General features: G+C 52.9%; 2 protein-coding genes across 12 annotated transcripts in view; both read right to left on the bottom strand.

The window, feature by feature from the left end:
* LRP8 (LDL receptor related protein 8) overlaps positions 1–23,555 on the bottom strand; it is an 80,364-nt gene that overhangs the window by 21,180 nt on the left and 35,629 nt on the right. For 2 of the 11 annotated variants that reach the window (XM_066269145.1, XM_066269150.1), the window contains exons 3-11: positions 21,736–21,858; positions 14,487–14,615; positions 10,987–11,370; positions 9,900–10,022; positions 9,063–9,185; positions 7,071–7,109; positions 5,755–5,874; positions 5,555–5,680; positions 1,690–1,864 (exon numbers count right to left, since the gene is read on the bottom strand). In XM_066269145.1, coding sequence (XP_066125242.1) covers positions 1,690–1,864; positions 5,555–5,680; positions 5,755–5,874; positions 7,071–7,109; positions 9,063–9,185; positions 9,900–10,022; positions 10,987–11,370; positions 14,487–14,615; positions 21,736–21,858 — 1,342 coding nt within the window. The remainder of the gene's footprint in view (positions 1–1,689; positions 1,865–5,554; positions 5,681–5,754; positions 5,875–7,070; positions 7,110–9,062; positions 9,186–9,899; positions 10,023–10,986; positions 11,371–14,486; positions 14,616–21,735; positions 21,859–23,555) is intronic. The other 9 variants (XM_066269149.1, XM_066269151.1, XM_066269155.1 and 6 more) reach the window with 7 other exon arrangements.
* CZIB (CXXC motif containing zinc binding protein) overlaps positions 1–23,555 on the bottom strand; it is an 88,215-nt gene that overhangs the window by 43,818 nt on the left and 20,842 nt on the right. The gene's annotated exons all lie outside the window — the stretch shown is intronic.

The following is a 23,555-nucleotide window of genomic DNA, read 5'->3' as shown; positions in this document are numbered from 1 at the left end:
TAACTGAACAGGTAAGAGGACAGGGCCAGTTAGGCATGTTAGATTACTGTGGCACCTATGGACTAATAGATGGACTGGAAGGGGAGGGAATGAAGGCAGGGAGTCTGGTGAGAAGGCTGTTCACTGCATCCAGGTGAGAGATAAAGAGGGTCAGCAGGAGGGTTGTGCCAGTGGGAATGGAGAGAGGGGGCTGAAAAGACAGTAGACACTCAGGAGGCAACATTAGCAGGACTTTCTGTCTCCCAGACGCTGTTTTCCCCAAGGTTTTCTTCTCCCTCATAACCTGTCTCTGGGAAGGTAGATCCATAGTACCCACTGCCATCCATAACTGACTCTCCCATCCCAACAACTCTCTTAAGCACCAGACTGTAAAGCCAACTGGCTCCCCTTAGGTGTCCCATGGACACCTTAAACTCAATACATCCAAAACTCCGTATCGCCATTCCCCTCCCCTCAGCCAGTGGCTAGACTGCCCAACCCTCCCCCTACTGGATTCTCCTCCAGAGTTCCCACATCAGAGAACAGCACCACCATCCACAAAACCTCCCAAGTCAGAACCTAAAACTCCCAAAATGAACCTGGGAGTTCATTTGGACGCTTCCTCCTTAGCCCCATATCCAATCTGTTATAATACCCTGCCTCTTTCAGTAACCACTGTTGGACATGCACTGCTCTAGCTGTTTCTGTGTGAGTGCAAACTGAGTGTGTGTCTCTGTGTGGTGGTGGTGGTGGGGTAAGCATTGAGTTGTGAGTAGCACTTGGTACTGTATATTTGTTTCTATCTACCCATCTGTCTGTCCATCCACCCATCTATCCCATCATTCTTTCAACAGTCTCCCCAGGGGCTGGTCATTGGCAGATCTGCTAAGTGGATGGATCTCAGGACAAAGAAAGGCTATGACTGCCAGATGGGGTCCTGGACATGCCAGGAGGTAGGCGGGTGGGATCTGAGAACCCAGGAGAGAAGTTCATGTGTGAGGAGGGAGTCTCCCTGAGAGCCACCATCCATTGACTGCGGTGTCCCAGACACAGTGAAGGGCTGGGCTGGGGTAACTGCCTCCAGGAAGACTTCCCTGACCTCCCAGATTGAGTCAGAGGCCTCCTCTGTACTTGTTCGTCATGCTCATCACCATTGATATCACTATATTATGAGTGGAATCCTCCAGGTAGTCTGAGTCATCTTTGAGTCTTCAGGATCCAACACATATATGTAAGCTGCTGTGAAAATCCTCACTAAGCCAGGGATTTCTTCCTTTCTGCCCTGACTGAACATTTCTTATGTCTTGCACTGTTCCACTAGGCCGCCAGGGGTCAGTCAAAGCCCAGGCATGTGGAGCTCAAAGCCGCTTTCTCAACAGAGCCCAACCTACTGGGTGAAGTCCCGGCAGTTCCATAGCCACTGTGGCTCTGTGTCCCTTCCTAAGCCCCAGCTCTGTTCGGGAGAATTCTTCTTCCCTTCTTGTTTTCCTGCTGACACTTCTGTAGGCCACCTGGCTCCTGCCACTGTGCACCTGTGCCAGGCTACTGTGTTCCCCAGGGGCAAGTGGGACCAGCACAGAGCCATGTGGGGTCTGGGGCTGGGTGTGTGACCTGTGTGTAATGACCTGTGGGGCAGAGAGGCCACCCTCTTTCTCTTCTGTCAGCTTCTATCCCCTAAGGCCTTACTGACTGACACCTGCCACTGCTTACCTGTAGATCTTGCGGTAAGAGAGGTCACACCAGTAGATGCGATTGGTGGCAACTTCAACGTCTAGCGCCACGACATTCTTGAGCATGGGGATGAGGCGTGAGTAGTCTCGCTTCACCAGGTCTATCCTCCGCACTTCGTGCCGGTTGGTGAAGATTAGGGACGGGCTTCTGCCAGCTGCCAGCGGGAGGTTGAGAAAGAAAGGGTCAGTGCAAGAGGCAGGGAAGGGGAAACCAAGGCTCTGCCACTGGTTTGCTGGGTGATGCCTCATTCTTCTGTAGAACAGAGGTGACAATTTCTACATCACAGGTTAGAGAAGGAGATAAAATAATGGGTACAGAAAGCATGTGATGCAAAAGCACCATGCATAACAGGATTTTTGGTCTTTTTATTAGATATAAACTACCCCCAAATCTTCTGACTCCCTTTTCTTCCTTAGGCTTGCACTGAAGGCCTTCTGCAGCGTGACCCCCCAGCTCCCTATCCAACTTCATCCCTCACCTCTCTAACACACACCTGAGTCCAGCCACCAGACTACCTGCGTTACCCAGCCACAGCAGAACTATGCTGCCTAGGGGCCTTTGCTCAAGTTGTCCCTGCTACCTAGAATGCATTTCTTTTTTTTTTTTTTTTTTTTTTTTAGAGAGGGGAGAGAGAGACAGAGAGAGAGAGAAGGGGGAGGAGCTGGAAGCATCAACTCCCATATGTGCCTTGACCAGGCAAGCCCAGGGTTTTGAACCGGCGACCCCAGCATTTCCAGGTCAACGCTTTATCCACTGCGCCACCACAGGTCTAGAATGCATTTCTTCACAGAAACTACCACCTCCTGCTTAAGAGCCCCACTGTAACAGTTCAAGAAGGGCAATGTGAGCATTAAGTGTTTTAGAAAGATGACTAAGGCTCAGCATGGAAGGCAGACATCAGAGCTGGGGGTGAGACTCAAGGGAGGAGATTTCAGGGCGGTCACTGTGAGTCTTTAGTTAATGCAGACTGTATTTGGGGACATGGCAAGAGATAAGGCTGCAGAGGTTGGCAGGGGCCAGACCATGAAGAGATCTGTGAGCTGGGTGAAGAATTTGCACTTTATTTTGAACCAATGGCAGGGGTGGGATGTGTGAGATATATGACACAGATTATATATGTGCAATGGGACAACACACAACTGCCAATGTAGAAACAAAGCCCATTTAAAGACTTAAGATTAGATTTCAGGAAGATCATCAGTGACCTAGACGTTCCTGGCTCTTGCAGAGGTCTGAGGTCCCAGCACTCAGCACAGGCTGCGAGTCCCCAGTCCATTTTCAGATGTCTTGGGTCATGAGGCACCCACACTGTCCGAGGGGCAACCATGTACCTGGAGCTGCCTGTGCCTTCTTCCCTTCCTGTTTTCCTGCTGACACTCTGTAGGCCACCTGGCTCCTGCCACTGTGCACCTGTGCCAGGCTACTGTGTTCCCCAGGGGCAGGTGGGACCAGCACAGAACCATGTGGGGCCTGGGGCTGGGTGTGTGACCTGTGTGTAATGACGGAGACTCTTTTAAAGCAGGGCAGGGTGAGAGGGCAGGTGTGGTACAAACAGAGAGCACAGAAAACCGGGCTCTGAGTGCAGGGAGGAGAAGGCAGAAAGCTAGCTTCACAGCCTCGCTCTGCCAGTGATAAACTGTGTGGTTTTCCTGATACCAAAGTGAGAGTGATGACACTTTATCTTCCTAAGGCAGCGGCTGGGTTACAGGATATCTTGAGGTGGTTTTCTCCTGAGAGCTGCGACTGTGACAGGAACCAACATGCTTAGAATCCAGTTTTTGTTTAACTGCATTTGTTGTCCCACTTACTTATGCATTCATTGGTTGATTCTTATACATTCCCTGTGGGGATCAAACCTGCAACCTTGGCATATGGGGACAACGTTCCAACGAACTGACTCTCCTGGCCAGGGTCTAGATGTGTATTTTTCTTAAACGTAACATGTCCAAATCAATCTAATTTTCCCTAAACCTGCTTTTCTCACCATCTTTCCCAACTCTATAAATAGCAATCCTATTTTTCCAGTTGCTCAGCCAAAAACCTTGGATTCACCCCCCCCCTTATATCTCACATTTAATTCATAAGTAAATCCTGTTGTTGTTCCAAAATAAATTCTGACTTTCAAAATCTACCTAGTCTTTCTACTTCTTACATTTTCACTGTAATACCCTGGTCCACGCCACCATCACCTCTCTTCCAGATTACTGTCAAAACCTCTACATGGCTTCCCTGCTTCCTCCCTTGTCCCCTACAGTCTATTCTCAACACAGCAGCCAGAGGTAGCCAGCTAAAATGTGAGACACACCTGTCCCTCCTCCGCTCAAAACCCTCAGAGCTTTCCCCTGAATGAGAGTGAAATTGAGCGTCAGTCCTCATAGTGGTCTAGAACAGTGGTCCCCAACCTTTTTTGGGCCACGGACTAGTTTAATGTCAGAAAATATTTTCACGGACCAGCCTTTAGGGTGGGACGGATAAATGTATCACGTGACCGAGACAGCGTCAAGAGTGAATCTTAGAGGGATGTAACAGAGGGAATCTGGACATTTTAAAAAAATAAAACATTGTTCAGACTTAAATATAAACAAAACGAAAATAATGTAAGTTATTTATTCTTTCTCTGCAGACCGGTACCAAATGGCCCACGGACCGGTTTTGGTCTGCAGCCCGGGGGTTGGGGACCACTGGTCTAGAAGACCTTAGTGATCTGCCCGAGTCACCTCTCTGACTTATCGTCTGTCCTCCGTGTGTGTGTGTGTGTGTGTGTGTGTGTGTGTGTGTGTGTGTGACAGAGACAGAGAGAGAGACAGAGAGAGGGACAGATAGGGACAGACAGACAGGAGGGGAGAGAGATGAGAAGCATCAATTCTTCGTTGCGGCACTTTAGTTGTTCATTGATTGCTTTCTCATATGTGCCTTGACCGGGGGGCTATAGCAGACCAAGTGACCCCTTGCTCAAGCCAGTGACCTTGGGTTCAAGCTGGTGAGCCTTGCTCAAACCAGATGAGCCCATGCTCAAGCCAGCGACCTTGGGGTTTTGAACCTGGGTCCTCCGCATCCCAGTCCGACGCTCTATCCACTGCGCCACCGCCTGGTCAGGCTATCGTCTGTCCTCCTTGCTCCTGCTGCACTAGTCCTCACTTATCTGAAACCATGCATGCTCCTACCTTAGGGCCTTAGCACTTCTGTTCCTTAGCCTCATGATCTTCTTGCAGAAAAATGCCAGCTCACTCCTTCACCTCAAATGTCACCTTCTCATGAAGGTGAGGGCTTCCCTGATCGATCTATCTAAAAATGTAACCCACGGCCCTCCTGGACTTTCTTCTCCCTTCCCAGCTTGTATTTCTCCTTAACCCTTATTACTATTGGCCATGCACTGCATTTTATTTATTTATCTGATTTCTTGTCTGTCTCACCCACTAGGATATAAGTCCCATGAGGGCAATAAGGATTTATGTCTGTTTTGCTTACTGCTGAACCCGGTGCCTACAACAGTGTTCTGTGTCCAGGATAAAGAACTGAAATAAGCGAATGAGTTCAGTTGGCTGAACTGATCAATGTTAGATCTGCACATGTCATGCTCTTTGTGTGGGCTGCCTATGCTGTGTGTGTAGTCCGCGTGGCTTGTCTATATTTGGGTTTTGTGTGAGTGTGGTCTCTGTGGGCTGTTCTGGGTGCCTCTGTGTAGTGTCCGTGTGGGTGTCCGTGCGCAGTGCAGTGTGCACGATGTGTATGTACACTCTGAGCAATGGGTGTGCACATCCACTCCTCACATATATGGAAGCATGCTGCCTTCTGTACCCCTCAGGGTTTCCCCCTTCCCCCCCACACCTTAGGGTGTCCATACCGACAGCCTTGCAGTTCTTGGTCAGTGTGTCCATCTCGTAGCCAGGGTGGCACTCGCACTTAAAGTAGCCCTTGTAATTGACACAGATCTGGCTGCAGGCATCTGGGTCCTTGCACTCATCAATGTCTGTAGGGAGGAGCAGAGGTCAGAACTGGCAGGAGGATCTTCCCCTACTTGGGAGTGTGAGGGGAGGATCTCACCGCCACAGGTCTTCTGGTCCAGGAGCCGATAGCCTGCTGGGCAGGTGCACTCAAAGCCGATCTTGAGGTCAGTGCAGATGTGGGAGCAGCCACCATTGTTGTGCAGACACTCGTTCAGCCCTGGAAAAGGACACGGGCTCCTGAGGGTCCAGGACCCCAGCCCGGGGTGGGGGCCAGACAGGGATGGGCCCAGAGCTGAAGCAGAGTCTCGGGGCAGCAGGACTCCCATAGATGCTCTTAGCCTCGGCCTCATTAACCAGGTGACAGGGCAAGAGGTGGGTCAGAGAGGGGCGGGTCCTTGCTCAAGGCCAGATACACAAACAGGGACAGAGTAGAAACCAGAACTCAGGTCCTTTGCATCTCAGGCCAGGGCTCTGTCCACTGCCAGGCCAAAGACAGTGAGGCTGCCTAAGATTTGTCCTTTCACAAACAAGTTTCTTCCAGCTCCTCCTTCCCCGTGACCTCAGAGTCCAAGGGGCCTGCATGGACGTCATCTAACCCTCAGGATACCCCAGTAATCCTTTCTGAAACATCCTCGCTTCAACATCTGCAGCCTCAGATGCCCACTTCCCTCCTGAGGCAGCTGCCTCCATCTGGACCAAAGTTCTTCCTCACAGGGTCAGCCCCCTCGTAGTTTCTGCTCCTGCTCCCAGATCTGCTGAGTGGGCTTGACCAGAGTCTAATGGCTCCCTCAGAATCTCTGTAAAGCACTGGTTTCTAATCCCCTACTGATCAAGATGCCTTTCTCTGGATATACTCCAGACCTGGCCCACCATGCCGGAGTCTGAACAGTCTTCCCCATATTAATCTAAGACTGCCAGGCCTTTTTCTACACTGAGATGTTGCTAAGTCAATTCTCTCCTACGATAAACTATGATGGATTATTTCACCTCTCCTCTCCACACCTGTTTATTCCTACTCTTAGTCACAGGTCTGGCCCTAGGATTACCAACTGCTGCAAGGGTGGGAGGGATGCCAGGAGGTCGTCTGGTTCCCCCATCACCCACTCCCTCATCACCTTCTGGCAGGGTCCTAGAGGAGGTCAGAGAGGCCAGGACCAAGGCTCACCAAGTTTTCACAGCATCTTCTGAGCTTTAGAGTCACAGAAGGTTAATTCAGCAAGCCGAGGGAAGGAGCCACACCACCCCTCTGCCCTCCAGGCTCATGCACCGCCACTCCAGCCAAGCCAAGCAGAGCTAAGCTGAGCCAGCCATGGCCATGCAAACAGCTGGCTTGAGGTGCCTACCCCAGGCCATGCACAGCTGTGGGCGCCCCACCTCCAGCCTGAGCCATGCTTAGGGAATGTTCCCCTTTACCCCTAGGCCTCCTTCTGTTTCCCCGAGATGTTGGCAGAACTGAAAGAACAAGACCACAGCAAACTCATGACTGGGAGGCGTGGGGCTAACTCAACCAGGCCCGGCCCTGAGCCCCAGCCCCTTGGCGTGGGCTGAGCCATGGTACCTTTGGGGTGATCTTTGTGGGGCACCACCTCCAGGAATCTTTCTGTCCCTCCGCGCCCTCTCTAACCTCTCCTGTACCGTGTCATTCCCTCGGCGCCATCCGCTCCTTTGTTCGCCCTCTCACTCCTTGCCTCGTTCATGCACCCGCTCACGTCCCCCCTCTCCTTGGCAGGCAGCAGCAACTCAACACTGTGTTTACTGAATGCTGATGGAATGGCATGTGTAGGATGGCTCAGAAAGGGGACAAGGGAGAGCATGGTGTCTCTAGACCTGAGGTGGCAAGGGCGAGAATGGGTAGTGGGTCTGGACCTGTCTATCCCTGTCAACCCTTCTCTGGAAGCCTAGCACCAAGGAAGAGGCTGAAGGGGAATCTCTGGGCCCCTCCCAATTCCATCTAGCCTGGAGATGATTCTTCTGGGATACCTGCAGGGGAGGAGAAGGACGGGTGATCCAGAGAGGCCTGAGCAGCATGAGGTCCCCCACGGAAGGAAGGGGCAGTGTCACTTTACCAGCCCATGCACACACCTGCATGCACACACACACCCACTTACATGCAGAGGCACAGACAGGCCCATGGACTCCACAGACACATTCGCACAGATGTGAGAACACACACAGAGATACGTGATACAATTCCCTTGCCTGACTCAGAGAAGGAGCCATGGATACAGATACTGGCCTCTCACCAGCACAGAGACACAAACACATGCGTACATACTTCTCTTTGGCGTGTCATGCAAAAGATGAGAGAGAAGAGAGTTTAGTAGGTGAGTAGTCCCTGATCAACTCCAAGTCTGGGAGGGGTGGGGTTGGGTGGTGCTGGGCTCAGTTGTTCCTGCTTCCCTGTCCTTTTTCCATAGGTTCCTTCTTCTGGGACTTTTCTTGGCAGGGTTTTGAGGTGAGGGGGTGGGAGCCTGTCACCTATAAGTTCAGGTGCTGGCTGAGTGACCTTCACCTAGCTACTCTTTTTTTCATAATCAGTTTAAAAATCTTCCATAGGGCCAGACACATGCTGTTCCTGTGGAGCTCCAGACAGCAAGGCGCCTCTGAGTGCCGGGCGGGGAGGTGCTGGGTAACCGTGTCTGCCAGGATGGTGGGGGAGGATCTGACCCGGCTCTGCCCTCCCAGGAATTATCTGTCAAAACCTTGACCTCAGAAATGAACATTCTTGGAGCCCACACCGGGTTTTCTGCATGTTCCCTGGGATGCCCACCCCAGCCAGAGTCTAGACTCTCCTGTCCTTCTCAGCCTGGAACCCACCCTGGTAGCTCTAGCCATCAGGACAGCCATCTCCTTCTGCTCCTCACTCATGTCCAGCCTGTAAGTCTAGGTCCCAGAAAGTCCAAGCTCCTCAGGGCTCAGGATGATGCCACCCTATGCTGCTGGTTCTGTCCTCCCCTCACTCAGGCCTGGCTGGAGCCAGGTGGCCATGGCATGTACCTTAGTTGGCCACCTGCCTGCTATCCACCTCCCCCTCCTGTAGGGGGCGGTGACCTCAGAGGCCAGGGCTTGGCTAGGTCAGCAGGGCAGAAACACTGAGTACGAGAGGCTCCAGAGTGGGGCACACAGAGGTCCGAATGAGGAAGGAGTGAGGGGTAGAGGCTGGGTTTGTGAAAGGAAGCATAACTTTTGAGCATCTGGGCTGGAAAGGAAAGGCCCTTATATTTGTAGAGATGTAGAATAAGAGGCTCCGAGGCCAAGAGCTCCATCAGAGGCCACAGGACAGGGCAAGAGTCCAGAGAGAGGGTCAGAGCAGAATGTGTGCTGAGGGGCAGGTAAGGGCCTTGGCTTGGTGCCAGCAGGATGGAGGGGGTTAGTCCAGCGGTGGCATGTAGACAGGTACTGTACCACACTCTTTCAGAGGCTCATCCGACCAGTCCCGGCAGTCCCTCTGAGAATCACACACTTTCCCGCCGTCCACGCACTCGCCACTCTTACACTGAAATCTGCGGGGACCCTCACATGTTGACTCTGTCGGGCCAGACAAGAGAGTGGACAGCACCGGTGAGACCTTCAGCAGGGAGGGCTGGGCTGTGCCCATGGGAAGTGAGCAGAGCTCCAGCCCCAGAGGTTGGCCCAGGACAGACAGCAGAATGCAGAGCTGGTGGGAGCTCTGCTCACAGAACAGGACCTGAGGGATAGTCAGGATGCCCAAGCATCATGCAGCTGAGCAGGGCTGGGGGTCTGTATCTGAAATGGTAGTACCGGGGCCCAGGAAGGGAAAAGCAGCTCCACAGAGAGCCTGGGGGTTGGAGTGACCATGGCTTGAGGAACCCATGTCCCAGGGACCCTGCTGTGATGACCAGAAGAGCCATCTGAGAATTAAGGGGGCTCCCTGGGTATTAGGATTCAGTCTCTACTCAGTCTAGTGAGTAAAAACTAGTGAGGAAAGCCACTTGGAGACTTGGATGTGGATAAATGGTGGGCGCTAGGCTTCCTGTAATGCCCTTTCATGTCCTTTTAGACTTCTTTCAGCTTTTGTGAAGTCCTTAAAAACCCAGTTCTGGTGTCACTAGAACCCCAGCGAGGGGATCCAGGTGGTTTAAGGACAAGTGATACTCTGGGAATGATGCATCTCAGGGACCAAGGGGTGGCAGCTTCCAACTCTGCTCTCCCCGCTGGAGTTAGGGGAGAGGTCGGGTTTCTCACGGAGGATGCTGCCCCTCTGCGTCTGACCACACGCACCCTTTAGGCAGCCAGCTTCATCACTCCCATCCGGACAGTCCTGTTCCTGGTTGCAGCGTTTGATTGCAGGGACACAGGTCCCATCCCCACACTGGAATTCATCTCCACGGCAGGTCCCCAATGCTGCCAGGAGAGGGAAAGGAGAGGGTCAAAATCAACATGGTGGTCGACAGCTCTCCTGCCCCACCCATATCCACCCTGGCAAGGACAGAACCAGTGGCTGAACTTGCCACTGGACTTGGGAGTCCTCGAAGGACACCTGACCAAGGCACTTCCGGTATACAGATGGGGAGACTGAAGCTCAGAGAGGGGGAAGGCCTCACCCAGGGTCACACAGCACTCTGGCTGGCAGAGCCAGGACTAAAACTCAGGTCTCCTGTTTCTTCATCCACTGCCTCTCCTCATGGCTACCCCTCTATTGTGGACACATGGCCTTCTTTTTAGTCTTGGTGCTCATCTCTTAATGAGTTCCTCCCTTCAGCAACGCTTCCTGAGCATCCACTGGGTGCCGGGTGCTGTGCCAGGCACCAGGACCCAGACACTACCCAGAGCTTCTCCATCCTCTAGGAGATCAAGGGTGCAGACGTGGCTTGAGGAATGCAGAGAGTGACGGAACAGTGGGGTATGTGCTGCAACGGAAGGCAGCTCGGGGACCTGCATGAGCCCAGGGGAAAGACCAAGCTCAGCTGGGAAGGTCGGAGGATTCTGGGCGAGGCCTTGAAGGATGAGCAGGCCCAGTAGGTAGGAGGGTGGCAGGAGTTCCTCAGTATACCAAGGTTTCCCCTCGTGGGAACCAGAGGGCGACTGCCCGGGACTGAAAAGGGCAGGAGTGGGAGGTATGACAGGGAGGAAGGACATCATCCAAGGACCCAGGTACCGCAGAAGACTCTTGACCTCTGGAGTTAAACCTGAGCTCTGCAGCTTAGTAGCCACGTGACCGCAAACAAATCACTCCACTTTCCCCAAGCTGGGTCTCCGCCACAGTAAAACAGGGCAATACTGACAGATAAATAAAGGAAGGCACGCTTGGCCTGGCGACCTGGGCGCACCCGCAGCCGCGCTGGGCGCTACGAGGGGCGGGGCTTACGGCAGTCGGCTTCGTCCGACTTGTCCTTGCAGTCGCGGTCGCCGTCGCAGCGCCAGCCCAGGTGCACGCACTCGCCGCTGCGGCAGGCGAACTGGGCGGCGGCGGCGCAGGCGGCGGGCGTGGACGTGGCCCCGGGGCCGGCGCGGCCGCAGAGCTCGGCCGCCTCGTCCGAGCGGTCCTCGCAGTCGAACTGGCGGTCGCAGACCCAGCGCTGGGGGATGCAGGCGCCGCCGTCGCCGCCGCAGCGGAACTCGCGGGGCCCGCAGGCCGGGTCAGCACAGCCGCGCTCGTCGCTGCCGTCGCCACAGTCGTCGTCGCCGTCGCAGACGAACACGGTGGCCAGGCATGAGCGGTTGCTGCACTGGAACTCGTGCGGGGCGCACACTGCGCGGGACAGAGATCCGGTCGGCCAGCCGGAACCCCTCCCCAGCGACCCGGCCCGCTGGTCCTGCTACAGGGGCCCGAACCCTCACCTCTGGGCCAGGATGAGCCCTGCTATGGGACTGAGTAGTGGACATGCCATCAGGGACAGCAAAGGGGGCTTCCATCCAGGTCCTGCCAGGGTCATGGAGGGGGGCGGTGACCTTGGGCAACGCACTTGCCTTCCCTGAGCCTCCCCAGCCTCGCTGGTGAGTAGGAATTCCTGTCCTACTGCCCACAGGATGGTGGCAGGATAGTCTCTAAAGCTGTAGAGTGCCACCTGTCTTAAAGGACTTTGTGATGTTCCTAGGAAATGATATGTGACATGACACTGACCCTTCCAGGGAACAAGCTCTGAGGCTGTTTCCTCACAGTACTGCTGGGGTCCCTGCTCACCCCCTTGCCCCCATCTGCCTGCATTATACCACCGAAGTCCCCCAGCCTGGCATCCAAGACCACTGGCATAGAGCCACTGCTCTCTATCCCATTACCTATCTCATTCCCACACACACCCTGGTTTCAGTCACACCAGGCCATTTGTACACGTTATACCTCTGGGCCTTGGCTCAAGCTCGTCCAACTGCTGGGTACGTACCTCTTTCCCACTACTGTCTCTACAGTTTACAGTGATGAGTTCTCATCCATCAAGAGCCCAAATTCCACTTCCTGCATACGCACTTCATGCGCCCCTTCTTGGGAAGCCTCTCTCCACCTCTACTGGCTTGTAGGGTGCCTTTCACATCATGCTCAGATGTCTGGGTCTCATATCCTTTTCCATCTGCCCATGACCACAGATTGCATGGGGACTGGCTCTGAGATGAACCCAGCATTGTCCTGAGGGCCTGGCACGGAGCTCCCTGCAGAGTGGGTGTGTTGTGAATGGGTGCTGGACCAGCACCGGGATGATGACTAATTTAGGGACGTGCAGTAAATACTGGCCCTGCCTGGGGTCCTTAGCTTCCCTTCCGGTGGGCTGCTCTGAGCTCAGAGGCTGGGAGGGCTTTAGAAACAGCAACCCAACTTCTAGTTTATAGATGAGGAAACTGAGGCCCAGAGAAGGGAGCAGTTTTCCCAGGGTCACACAGTCCAGAGTGACAAGGGAAAAAGAACTCAGGTTTGGCTTCTTCCTTCCTACTCTGACTCCTCTCAGCTTTCTGGTTTTTGGGTATTTTTCCTGGAGTATAAGCTGTTTCTGGAGCAGCAACCTCCTTGCCTCCTTCCTTCCTTCATTCCTTACACAGAAGCCAAAAACAAGCGTGGGGGCTAAGGTGGGGCATGGCTATGGCCACAAGAAATGTGGAAGTGGCAGCACAAGATTTCTCCACATGGAGGTGCCAAGAGTCAGTGTTTTTATTTTGTGGTGGAAAAAGTGTCATTTTTCATTGTTACTGAACATAAAATAGAATGATGCTTTCAGTTTCACAATGTAGGCAGCTCATGTCATGTACTGCTGACAGTTCTATCAAGTTTTTGACATGCATTATTTTCTCCTTCTGGGCTTTTGGGATGTTAGAGCATTGGTGGGAAAAGCACACACTACACTGTGATGTCTGGCCCTCAGATGATGCTGATGCAAAATTAGCTCCTCTCCTTCCTGTCCAGCTTCAGCTTGTCCATGTTCAGAGTTCTAGGAGGAAGTGCTTCTTCATACTGAGTTCTCTCTAAGATTTTGAAACTGACAGCAATGTTAAGATCCATATTCTCAGGGTTATGCACAGAGACCCCACTCACAGCATTCACGGATGGAAGAAACTCTAAGGGACAAGAGAGGGAGAATTCTTTTTCTTTTGCCCAAGTGGCTGTGAGCTGTAGCAGAGAAGCCCACTAACACCCCTAACGGTTATAATTAACAGGGAACTTTCCTGCTACAACATGCCCTAGTTAGAGCTATCCTCACCCCTGCCATAGTTACTGATGCCCTTTATGACTGAGAAACACCTGATTATGGGGGGAGCAGAGAGGGGAGAATTCTCAATGGTGGCGAGGCCCCACAAAATTATCCAGCTGAAGAAAAGAGCCAGTGCCATCCCTGGGCTTGGGCACTGCTGGCCCCAGTCAGGATCTTCCCCCATCCCGAGATGCTTCCCCCTTCAGAAACATCCAAACTCCAGATTTAGACTCTTAGAATGCTGTGACTCAGAAGCCTCCAGAGGAGATGGCATTTCCCCTGGGCCAGGAAGGATGGATAAGATGCAAATACATAGGCTGGTGGAGGGAGTGGGGTGGAAGACAGTGGTGGGCAAGTGCCTGGCAAAAGCTCCCGAGTAACCTCTTAGATCTCAGCCTGTCCTCACAGCCTAGTTATTGACAGCCAGTCTGCCTCCCATTAATCATAGTTCCCAGAGGGAAGACTGTGTTGGACTCACCTCTTGTCCCCTCCAGAGCCTAGCTCAGGCCTTGTACACAGTAGGTGCCCATTGAATTGGCACGAGCATGGCCCAGCCACACTCCCCACTGGCCCAGGACCTGCTGGCCTGCTCCCTGGGATGGAGATAATCTTGTGTTTGAAGCTCAGTGATGTGGAACTGTCCCAGTGACTACTTCCATCTGTCCCTGCCGAGGCTGCTAGGAATGTCTTTTCCGCCCTGCAATGTTTGTGCTCAAATCTGAGATTTCCGCAACAGTCCTTCACACTTTAGGAATCTGTCCTCTTCCCCTCCACCCTATCTCCTGCCATGCCCCCAACACTGCCAGTGCCCTGGCCCAGGCCACCACCAATTCTTGCTACGGCCCCGTCTGTTCTCCCTGCCCTTGCTCGGAGATCGTATGGAATGGATGAGCAAATGTCAGGCATGGTAAAAGAAACTCATGGGCTTTGCTGTTCAGACCTGAATTTGAATCTCAGTTCCATCACTCAGCCTTGAGTACTTTTCCTCGCTTGTCTGAGCCTCAGTTTCCTCACCCATAAAATGGGGATGATAATGGCTGCTTGTGAGGTGGTTGTGAGGATGAAAGAAGAAAATGTCTCCAAAGTGCCTGGCCATTACTAGTGTCCTGGTATCACTCTTTTCTCTCTACCGACCCACCCCCGGGGCTGCCTGACCATGCTGGGCAGGCCCTAGGGTTTGGCCCCGACTCACAGGCGGCACAGCCGGCCTCGTCCTCTCCGCTCTCGCAGTCCTTCTCCCCATCGCAGCGCCACGAGGCCGGCACACACTTGTGGCTGGTGGGTCCACAGCTCAGCTTCTCTGCAGGACACACCTGCTTGGCTGTGGAAACAGACACATGTGCAAGGCTTATCCAAGGAGGACACAGGGCATGGTGCCAACTGGTCCCACTGCCTGGCCCCAGCCATTTGGCCTGAGGCCCTGGGAATCCATCAAAGTCTTCCTGTTCTGTGTGTCTAGTTTCTTCATCATAGAAGCCTCTGTCTACCCCTAAGACTTTCTGAATCTATATCTGACTCCACCGCTGCCCTGCTTTAACTCCCTTTTGTGGACCCCTGGTCCCTGGCACTCTAGCCTCCTTGATCTGGCCAGCCCCCAACAGCCTCACCGGTCCCATCTCCTACCCCTTCAAACCTCCCCTTTAAGCTCCAGCAACATAGAGCTGCCATGCCCTGCGTGCATCCCTGTCACTTCCCAGCTAGATGTCCTTGGGCAAGACATGCCTGATTTGGGCCTTAGTTTGCCTTCAGATCAGTGACTCCATGATCTGAACCTATAGATCTGAAGGGTTCACCCAGGCCTCAGCTACTCTCCTGGTACTAGGTACTACCCACCCCCACCAAGTTCCTCTGCTAGTGGTGGTGCGAGCCTGCTGCTGAGAGCAGCCACTGCATGGCAGGGCCCAGCGGGACCACACAGCTATAATTACTGCAGTTGCAATCAGAGACTGACTCAATCAGGGGCCCAAAGCCCCGGGGTTGATTCTCAATTTGGAAGAAAAAAATGAGAACCCTGATCAGGGCTGGGGATGGCATTCACTCTAAGCATCTCAGGATAACCCATGTGACAGGGCCAGCCAAGGCAGACCTGGAGGCTGGCTTGTGAGTGTCTTCCAGGGTACACAGGAGGCCTGAAAGTGTTGGTCTCTGGGATGTGTCAGGCACAGTCTTAGTCTTCATAATAACTCAGCAGGGTGAAGATTATCTTGTGGCCTTCAGCACAGAGATCAAGTAAATAGACTTTGGAGTCTGGCTGCCTGGGTTCAAATCCTAGCTTGGTCACTCTCTGGCTACCTACCTTAGCCAACAATCCTTATTTCTGTGCTAATAAATTGGGGGTAATACTATTACTTAACTCATAGGATTGTTATGATGACTAAGTTAATGACTGCAAAGAACTTAGAACTAGGATGCCTGGCCCAGAGTGCACTAATGATACCTAATACACAGTAACCGATGAGAATTGATTTATTCTCAGTGAGTATCTATTGAGCACTGCTGTACACGGTGGTAAGTCACACAGCTGGTTAAGAACAGAGTCAGCTGCGTCTGATGCCAGCGACTTTGTCATAGCCCATTGCACCCGAAAGCAGTGTATTACTGTTGCCTGATGCTCAGCTCTTCTCTCTGATCTCAGACCAGTTTGCTTTCTTCTTATTTCCACTGCTGGGATGAGAGGCCACAGGGATGAGAAAAGGGCATAGACAAGATGGGGTGGGGGCAGGTGTCTGAGTTGAGACCTCAAAACATTACTATGCCAGGAGAGAGGAGTTCCTTAGACCCCAGTATGGACCCCAAAGTTATTCCTAGGAATACATTTTATGAAATAGAAGGCAAGACTTTGGGAATACAGGATTCATTTTCTAGAAATTTCTCCTAACAAATAATTAATGGGTTGAGCCTGGGGCAACCATGGGGCTGCAGTGCAGGGCGGTGAAGGGCCTGTGGAAGGTGGGGCTCTGTCACCAACACACTGCAGGGCCTCAGGGAGCACTTTCCCTTCTGGGCCCGCCAGGACACCAGGGAGCTGAAGCTGACCAGCATTTCCCAGAGTCCTGACTAAGGGGTGAGGGTGTGGAAGCTGTTGGAAATGTAGGTTCCTGGGCCCCAACCCATACGAGACTGAATCCAGACTTCAAGGGCAGACCCCAGGAATCTGTACTGTAGCAACCCCCCCCCACTCTGCTGATTCCCAGGCCCCCCCTTTAATTATCCCTACATTATCATTCTTCAAGTCCAAAAGACATAGGATATTTCATCTCTTTTAAATTCACTTCCAGAAACATGGTAGTGCTGTTCTATATGTTTTCAAGCCCCCAAGAGAACAATGGGATTGGGGGGCAAGGTGACTATATAGCCCTGAGCCAGGCCTCGAGAAACAAGCTCACGGCAGTTGGAAGGAAGTCACACTCACTGAGCACCTTCAGTGTGTCAGGCCGCTCCACACTAAGAATTTGATGTTTTCCTGTTTCACTCTTACCCTCACCCTGCCAGGTAAACAGGCCTTGCAGGCTGTGAGCGCAGACTCCAGACTCCAGGGGCCCCATTCATAAAGATTATCATGTCAGTGTTGCCCGTGGAGTGGAGCAGAGCAGCGGTCCCTCATCCATTTTGCAGGTGAGGAAACTGAGGCTCAGAGAGACCAAGCAATGGTCTAAAGATGCACAGCAATGAGAAGCACACAGTCCAGGTTCCCCTGAGTAGAGCATTGCCCTTTCCAACAAACCCCACGTGCTCTTGTGGGTGGAGTGGCTCAGAACTAGCTCCAAACTCTGACCCAAAGCTCAGGTGACTGGAATGTCCCTTGACCATCCACACCACCTCCAGGGGCATGGTCTGCAGACCTCAGTGCAGCAGGCAGCCACTTGAACTTTTAATGAATATTTATACAGTTAATTGCATAACCTTTCAGCAAGGACAATGATTAAACAATCCATCTGCTTCCTTTCTTTTATAATTAATAAGACATTTGCTGTGTCCCTAAATAGACAGCTCTAATTATAGGTTCTTGAGGATTCAGTAGAGCCTAACAGCAGCCCTCCTGCCCTCAAAGAGCCAAGACACCATCTTGGAATACCAGGACTCAAGAGGCCCTGGAGGTCACATTGAAGAGCAGCCATTAGAGTGACAGGAGACAGAGGCCTAGAGAAAGGAAGGGACCTGCTAAGGCTACTGGATGCTGGCTGTTCCAACTGCCTATCTTTCCTGGAACCTCCCTGTCCCTGTTGTGATATAGTTCTTCCCCAAAGCCAGGATGTGAACCTCCTTCTCTGGGCTTCTGGGCCAGGCCTCTCATTGCCTAGCCCTGGGAAATGCAGTATCTCCTGATGAAGTGGGTACTATCATTAACTTCATTTTATGAACGAGTAGAGCAAAGCCCAGAGAGAGTAAGTCTTGCAGTGAGGGGGCAGAGTGGACAGACCTGGGTCCAAATCTCATTTACTAACACGAAGGTCCTTCTGCAAGTCACTTAAATTCTCTGCACCCTGGCTTCCCTCATCTGAAAACAGGGTCACATAATCTTCTAGCGTTGGTGGGTGGTTTAAAATGGGGAAATGTATGCAAATCCCTACACTCAGAGCCTGGAACACACTCTAAGCTCAGAAGATAACTGCCCTTGTTTTATTTCCTAAAATGCAAATGCAAAGGGCTAGGAGGGCCCTGGCCCACCCCTGGGGCTGTACATTATCAGCCTCCACATGGCCCACCACGATCAGCCCCCACCCTGGAATGCTCATGTCTGTCTGTCTCTGTGTCTCTGATCTCTCTCTGCCTTTCTCTCTGAGACAGACGCCTGAGGGAAGCCTTTGGCCTGCGGTCCAAGTGTGCCCAGGTTCTGAGAGGCAGGAAGCCCGCGCCGCTGGCCAGTGCCAAGTGCATGCTGGAGTCGCTGTAGACACTGATGCATTCCCAGAGATACTGCCCTAGAAATCCAAACCCACGGGTACTTCCTCTAATTCATAAATTCACAAATTCATAAAACAGGAAATGTCTGTTGGATAAAAGAATAAAATAAAAGAACGTTGACAGCTGCTTACTGAGCAAGCACAGCCACAGTGTCAGGTCACATGAGGCTTAGGGTCAGACAACCTCCAAATGGGGGCTGCCAGCTCCAAGGGGACCAGAGCTCAGGTGGTGGGACCTGTCAGTGTCCAGCTGCTGCCCCAGGAAGTATGGCATGGGACCATCCGTTGTGCAGAAGGGGCAGGTACACCAGCTCCTTCACCTGGGGTCAAAGTACCTGTAGCTGGGTCAGCCCCCTACTTGCTGGCTGATCTCAGAAAATCTCTAGGCTCCCTCTTCTTATCTATAATAGGAAGGTGCACTTGCTTAATCAGTGAGGTCCTCTTCCAGGTGGAAAGGCTCTAAGATTTATGAATAAAACCTCATTTTCAATAAGCAGCACCAGAATGGTAATTCATTCCCCTTGAACCAAACTCCCCTCCTATCCCCTCCACACAGATGCCTGAAGGTGAGTCAGAAGCCGTCCCCAATAAGTGAGCTATAATTAGAGCTGAAATGCTAGTTTCATTAGGCAAATGTCCCAGGCTTTCCTACTGTGACTCCTGGCTATATTCGATAGACACAGAATCCAGAACCAGAAGGAAACAGAGCTAGGAGAAACCCTAGCCAGCTAGGGGTAGATAACATAGCAGAGGAACACAAGAATCGGAAGCTACTCCCAAATTCCTTTCCCTCTCGACGCAATCCCCCTCACTTATACTATTCTATGATTTTTAAACTGGTGTATGTGAGGGGGAGGGCTGACGTCAAAATATAATAATAAAAACGACCCTGCCAATTACTGCAGCATTGATCCTTTGCATACATATTTTTTCATTTGATCCTCACATCCTCTGTGAGGCAGGTACCATTACCTCCATTTTAAAGATGAGTAAGCTGTGGCACAGGGAGATTGGGCAATTTGCCTGAGGACTCACGGGTTAAGAGGACCTGAACCCAAATGTACCAAACACCACACCCACTACACTTTACTACTTACTGCCTATAATCTTTCTTTGAGGGTGGGAGGGGGCTCAATCCTGGGAGCTGGCACAGACCCCAGAAACCTGGTAGGCTGTGAAGGTTGCTATGACAACACCAATTAAATGGGCAGTGGGTTCGCGGCAGGGTTCCTGTTCAGTCAGAAAGCTGTGAGCAAGCCTGCTATCAAGTCCTGCTGCCCCAAAGTCTGCCTGAGCCTCAAGGTCCCACCCTGGCCAGCCTCCTCCAGGCAGCCCTCCCTACCCATAGGCCTTGTCCGCTTCAGACCATGCAATTCTGCATGGGAAGTGGGATCCGGAGCCTTGTATCCCAGCTGGGCACAGGCGAGGGAGAAAGAGAGTCTCAGAATTCTAAGAGTCCAGGAACCTTAGAATCATGGTCTTTGGAATTCTGGAATGTTAGAAACTGGGACCCAGGAAAGTATGCAGAGCCTCACAGCAAGTCACTGGAAGACCCTGGAGAGTGGGGTCTCCTGGCTCCCTGGTTGCAGCCTTGGCTGCACTCTATGGGGTGCTGTCTCCTGCCGCAGAGAGCCTGGGAGCCAGCCATGAACAACCTGTGTGTCTCGGAAGCAAGGCCCTCAGCTTCTCCAGGCCTCCAGTTACTCAGCTGTCAAATACCAGTGCCTCAGAGCTGGGTGCAAAGCAGGCCTGGGAGGTGGGAGGGGTGAGACCCGGGGCCCCTGCACAGCCACAAGGATGGGAGGGCAGCAAGTGCTAAACTGGCAAAAGGGACAAAGACAGGGAAACATGGGGCAGGACAGAATGAGGGAGAGGGACAGGCAGTGAAGGGAGGCAGCTCAAGAGAGCAGGGGTGAGGGGCAGGAGGAAAAAAAGGGACATCAACACAAACAGAGATGTGGGGAGAAGGGGGAGCACAGCTCACAGGCAGCAAGACAGATCAGGATAGTACCAGGGATGAGGCTCCCCTTCCTTCCACACCCCTGCCTTCCCCGTCCCCTCCTTCCCTCCACCATGCCCAGGGTGACTGCTGCAGTGGGGGCTGGACGGCCTAGCTGGCTGACTGCAATGGTGGCAAAGCCCCTGTGGCCACAGCGCCCTCCCCAGACACACCCGCTGCACACGGCTCTGCCCCTTGTTAGCTGGGTAGCCTTGGGCAAGTGGGTGAACCTGTCCCAGCCTGTTTCCTTCTCTCTTAACGGAGTTCCAACTCCCTTTCAAGGGTGTTGTGAGAGTCACAGTGGGTGTGGCTGGGCTTTGTTCCTTTTGAAGCTCCAGGCAATGCGGGCAGCCCCCTGCCCGGGCACCTCCGCCACAGCCCTGGGCTTGGCCTCCGAGTGGGGGAAGGAAAGGGTAGGGCCTGGGCGAGGCAGGCAAGGCAGGGGCTGCAGTGCAACATGAGGGGCCCCTGTCTTGGGCAGGGTCGCTCTTGCTCTCTCTCTCTCTCTCTCTTTTTCTCACTTGGAGACTGGTAGCTCTGTTGCTAGGAGACAAGGAAACCCAGTTATCACTAGCTGTAGCCCTAGATGGGACTAGATGGGATGTTAGCCTCCATTGTCCCTGCCTCTGCCTCTGGGGCAGTGGTGACTCCTAACAAGAACCTGGGGCTGTGACTTGTGGAGTCCCCCCCCCCCAGCTCTACCATCTTCCACGTGCTCCCCCCACCCCAGCCTTTCGTTTCAGGCCCACTCTGCTGAAGCTGCGCCTCCAGGACCACTGGGTCCTTCCCCGCCCCCTTCTCATCTCTTTTTTAATTTAACAAATGTCACAGGATGGCCTGCCTGGTGTAAATTTGCTTTGAGGATTAGGGTCTGGAAAAGAAATCACAAAGAGACAAAGCCCTGAGTGTGAGAGGCAGGCTGGGGCTCAGCTCCGGCCTTCACCTCACCCCTGGCTGCCTTGCGGCTACCCAGCCTGCCAGGGAGACAGAGGAAAGACCCGAGGCCTCAAAGTCCTGGCTGGGTAGCCTTGGGCCAGACACTCAACCTCTCTGAGCCTCGGTGTCCTCCTCTGCAGAATTCAGAAAGTGATAGTACCTGTGCCTTGCGAGGGTGCCGTGGGGATAAGATGAATTAATAATGTATACAAAGAGCTCAGCAGGGGACTTGGCACACGATGCCTGCTTCACATGCACCATCTGTCATTAGTACTATTAGAATTATGACCAGAGTCCTCAAAGAGATAGTGGGGAGGGCAGAGGGGGCGGTTTGGAGGATGTGCTATGGCTGCTTCTGGGCTATTTCCAGCTCCTGGTACTATAGCAGGGCCCAACGCGCAAGAGGGCTGTGAAGAAAGCCAAAAACAGGTCACCAGACACCAGCTACTAGATCCCCCTGCTGTTTGCCAGGAACCTCGAGGGCACAGCACAAAGTGCGTCTTGGCAGATCACCTCACTTGAGCCTCCCAACCTCCCAAGGAAGATCTGTTGAGAAAACCAAAGCCCAGAGCAAGCCCCCCACCCCAAGGGACAAGACTCACTGCAAGTGGCCTCAAACTCATCGGAGCCATCAGGGCACTCCTCTTCGCCATCACACTTCCACCGCTCGGGGATGCAGTGGCCGTTGTCACAGGTGAAGTCACTGTCCATACAGGTCTTCTTGGCTGTGGGGCAAGGAGAAGAGTGTGAGGGGGCTGGTGGGTACAGGAACCTTTTCTAGGACAAGTGACCATGGGGTGACCAGAATGTGCTATACCACATGGCCTTCCACGGCCTCATAGGTCACGTGGTGCCCCATCGACCAAGAGAAGAGGATGAGAGAGAAAGGTTTTTCTTGAGCACCAGATGGAGACAGGTGCCCTCCAAGTTCAGAGGTCAAGTCCAAGAAGGGGAACCAGAGCCATTCACCAACAGGAATGCCTATTTCCTTATCACATCTCTTTCCCCCCAAAGTCCAGTTCCACTGTCATGGCCTCCAGGACGCCTTCCTTGATCACTTATGGCAGCTGCTTTAGCTCCTTTCGCCAGTTCTCAGTCCCTTTACCTGCCTGTCCTGCTGCCCCTAACCAGATCAAAGCCAAAGCCTCTTCCATAAGCACCAGAAAGCTGGTGATAATAAATCATAAAGGCAAATGATTACCCTGTGACAAGATTATTAGAATTATGGTGGAAAGAAAATCTATCTACTGGGCAAGACACCCAAATCAGTCTCTGCCTGCAGGGTGCTTCCAATCTGCAGGGGGAGGCCCCCACGTGGGGGACAGTGGTCTGAATCTCAGCTCTGCTTCTTTCTATCTGTCTGACCTTGGGGTGGCTACTTAATCTTTGAGCGCACGGGCGCAAGTGCGTGCATGCGTGTGTGTGTGTGTGTGTGTGTGTGTGTGTGTTTTCAATCTATATAATGGGAAAAAGGAAACAAAGGGCTCTGAGGGGGACTAATAAGAAGTTAGAATGAATGAAGAACACGCAGCAGAGATCTTGGCATATAGCAGATGCTTGGTGAGTAGCAGCTATTACTGTTTTTATGGTTTGAAGTCGTAATTAGAAGCAAAAGAAATGAGGTGTTCTGTGGCCTCCCAGGGGATGTATGTAGCAGGCTGAGATCTCGCAGCCAGTAGCAGAACTGGGACAAGGATGCAGGGTCCAATATGGTTTGCTCTTCTCCCTGTCCCTCCACTGGCCTGATGCTCCTCCAGTGTAGGTATTATGCTACATTCAGCACAGGACCTAACTGGGCTGGCCTGTCAGCGGGGGCACTGAATGCAGTGGAAACAGAGCTGCCGCCTCTGCTCACACCCGTGGAGCCGGGCTCCCCTTCTCCACAGAAGGTCCTTCCCAGTGACCAGCATCAGATGATATACACCCTCCCACAGGCCCTCTGGCTGCCTCTGGAGCCACACCACTGCTGTCCCCTCCCCCTCCCCCCACCCCAGCAGCCTGGTAGGGTCTTGGGGACAGATACTGGGTTTCCTGAATCCATTCTATTTCTGCCTTTTTTTTTCAATGGAATCCTTGCTGCATATCTGCATTCTTCACACTTTCCATAGAAGAACGCCTTTGTCTGCTCAGGGCTAGAAGAAACCAGAGGAATCAGAATCCACCTACAGATGGAGAGCCTGAGGCTCAGAGAGGGAAAGGGGCTGGCCCACGGACACAGCAAGGCAGGGATCAGGCTCAGTTCTCCTGACTCCCAGGTCCAGGTCCTGAGCAGCCTTGAGCCCTGCACAAAGGGGTCGTGGTAGGTAATAGGTACTGCCTTCTGGTAAATCATGGCCCATAATCATCTGAAAGTGAGTACAGTTATGACCCACAGCACGTGGGACATTTCCTAACATGGTGAGCGGAGTGTTTCCTCCACCAA

The sequence above is a fragment of the Saccopteryx bilineata genome, chromosome 3 (assembly GCF_036850765.1).
Source record: "Saccopteryx bilineata isolate mSacBil1 chromosome 3, mSacBil1_pri_phased_curated, whole genome shotgun sequence".
NCBI lineage: Eukaryota > Metazoa > Chordata > Mammalia > Chiroptera > Emballonuridae > Saccopteryx > Saccopteryx bilineata.
The sequence above is the reverse complement of the archived record's forward strand: the minus strand, read 5'-3'. Positions and strand labels throughout refer to the sequence as shown.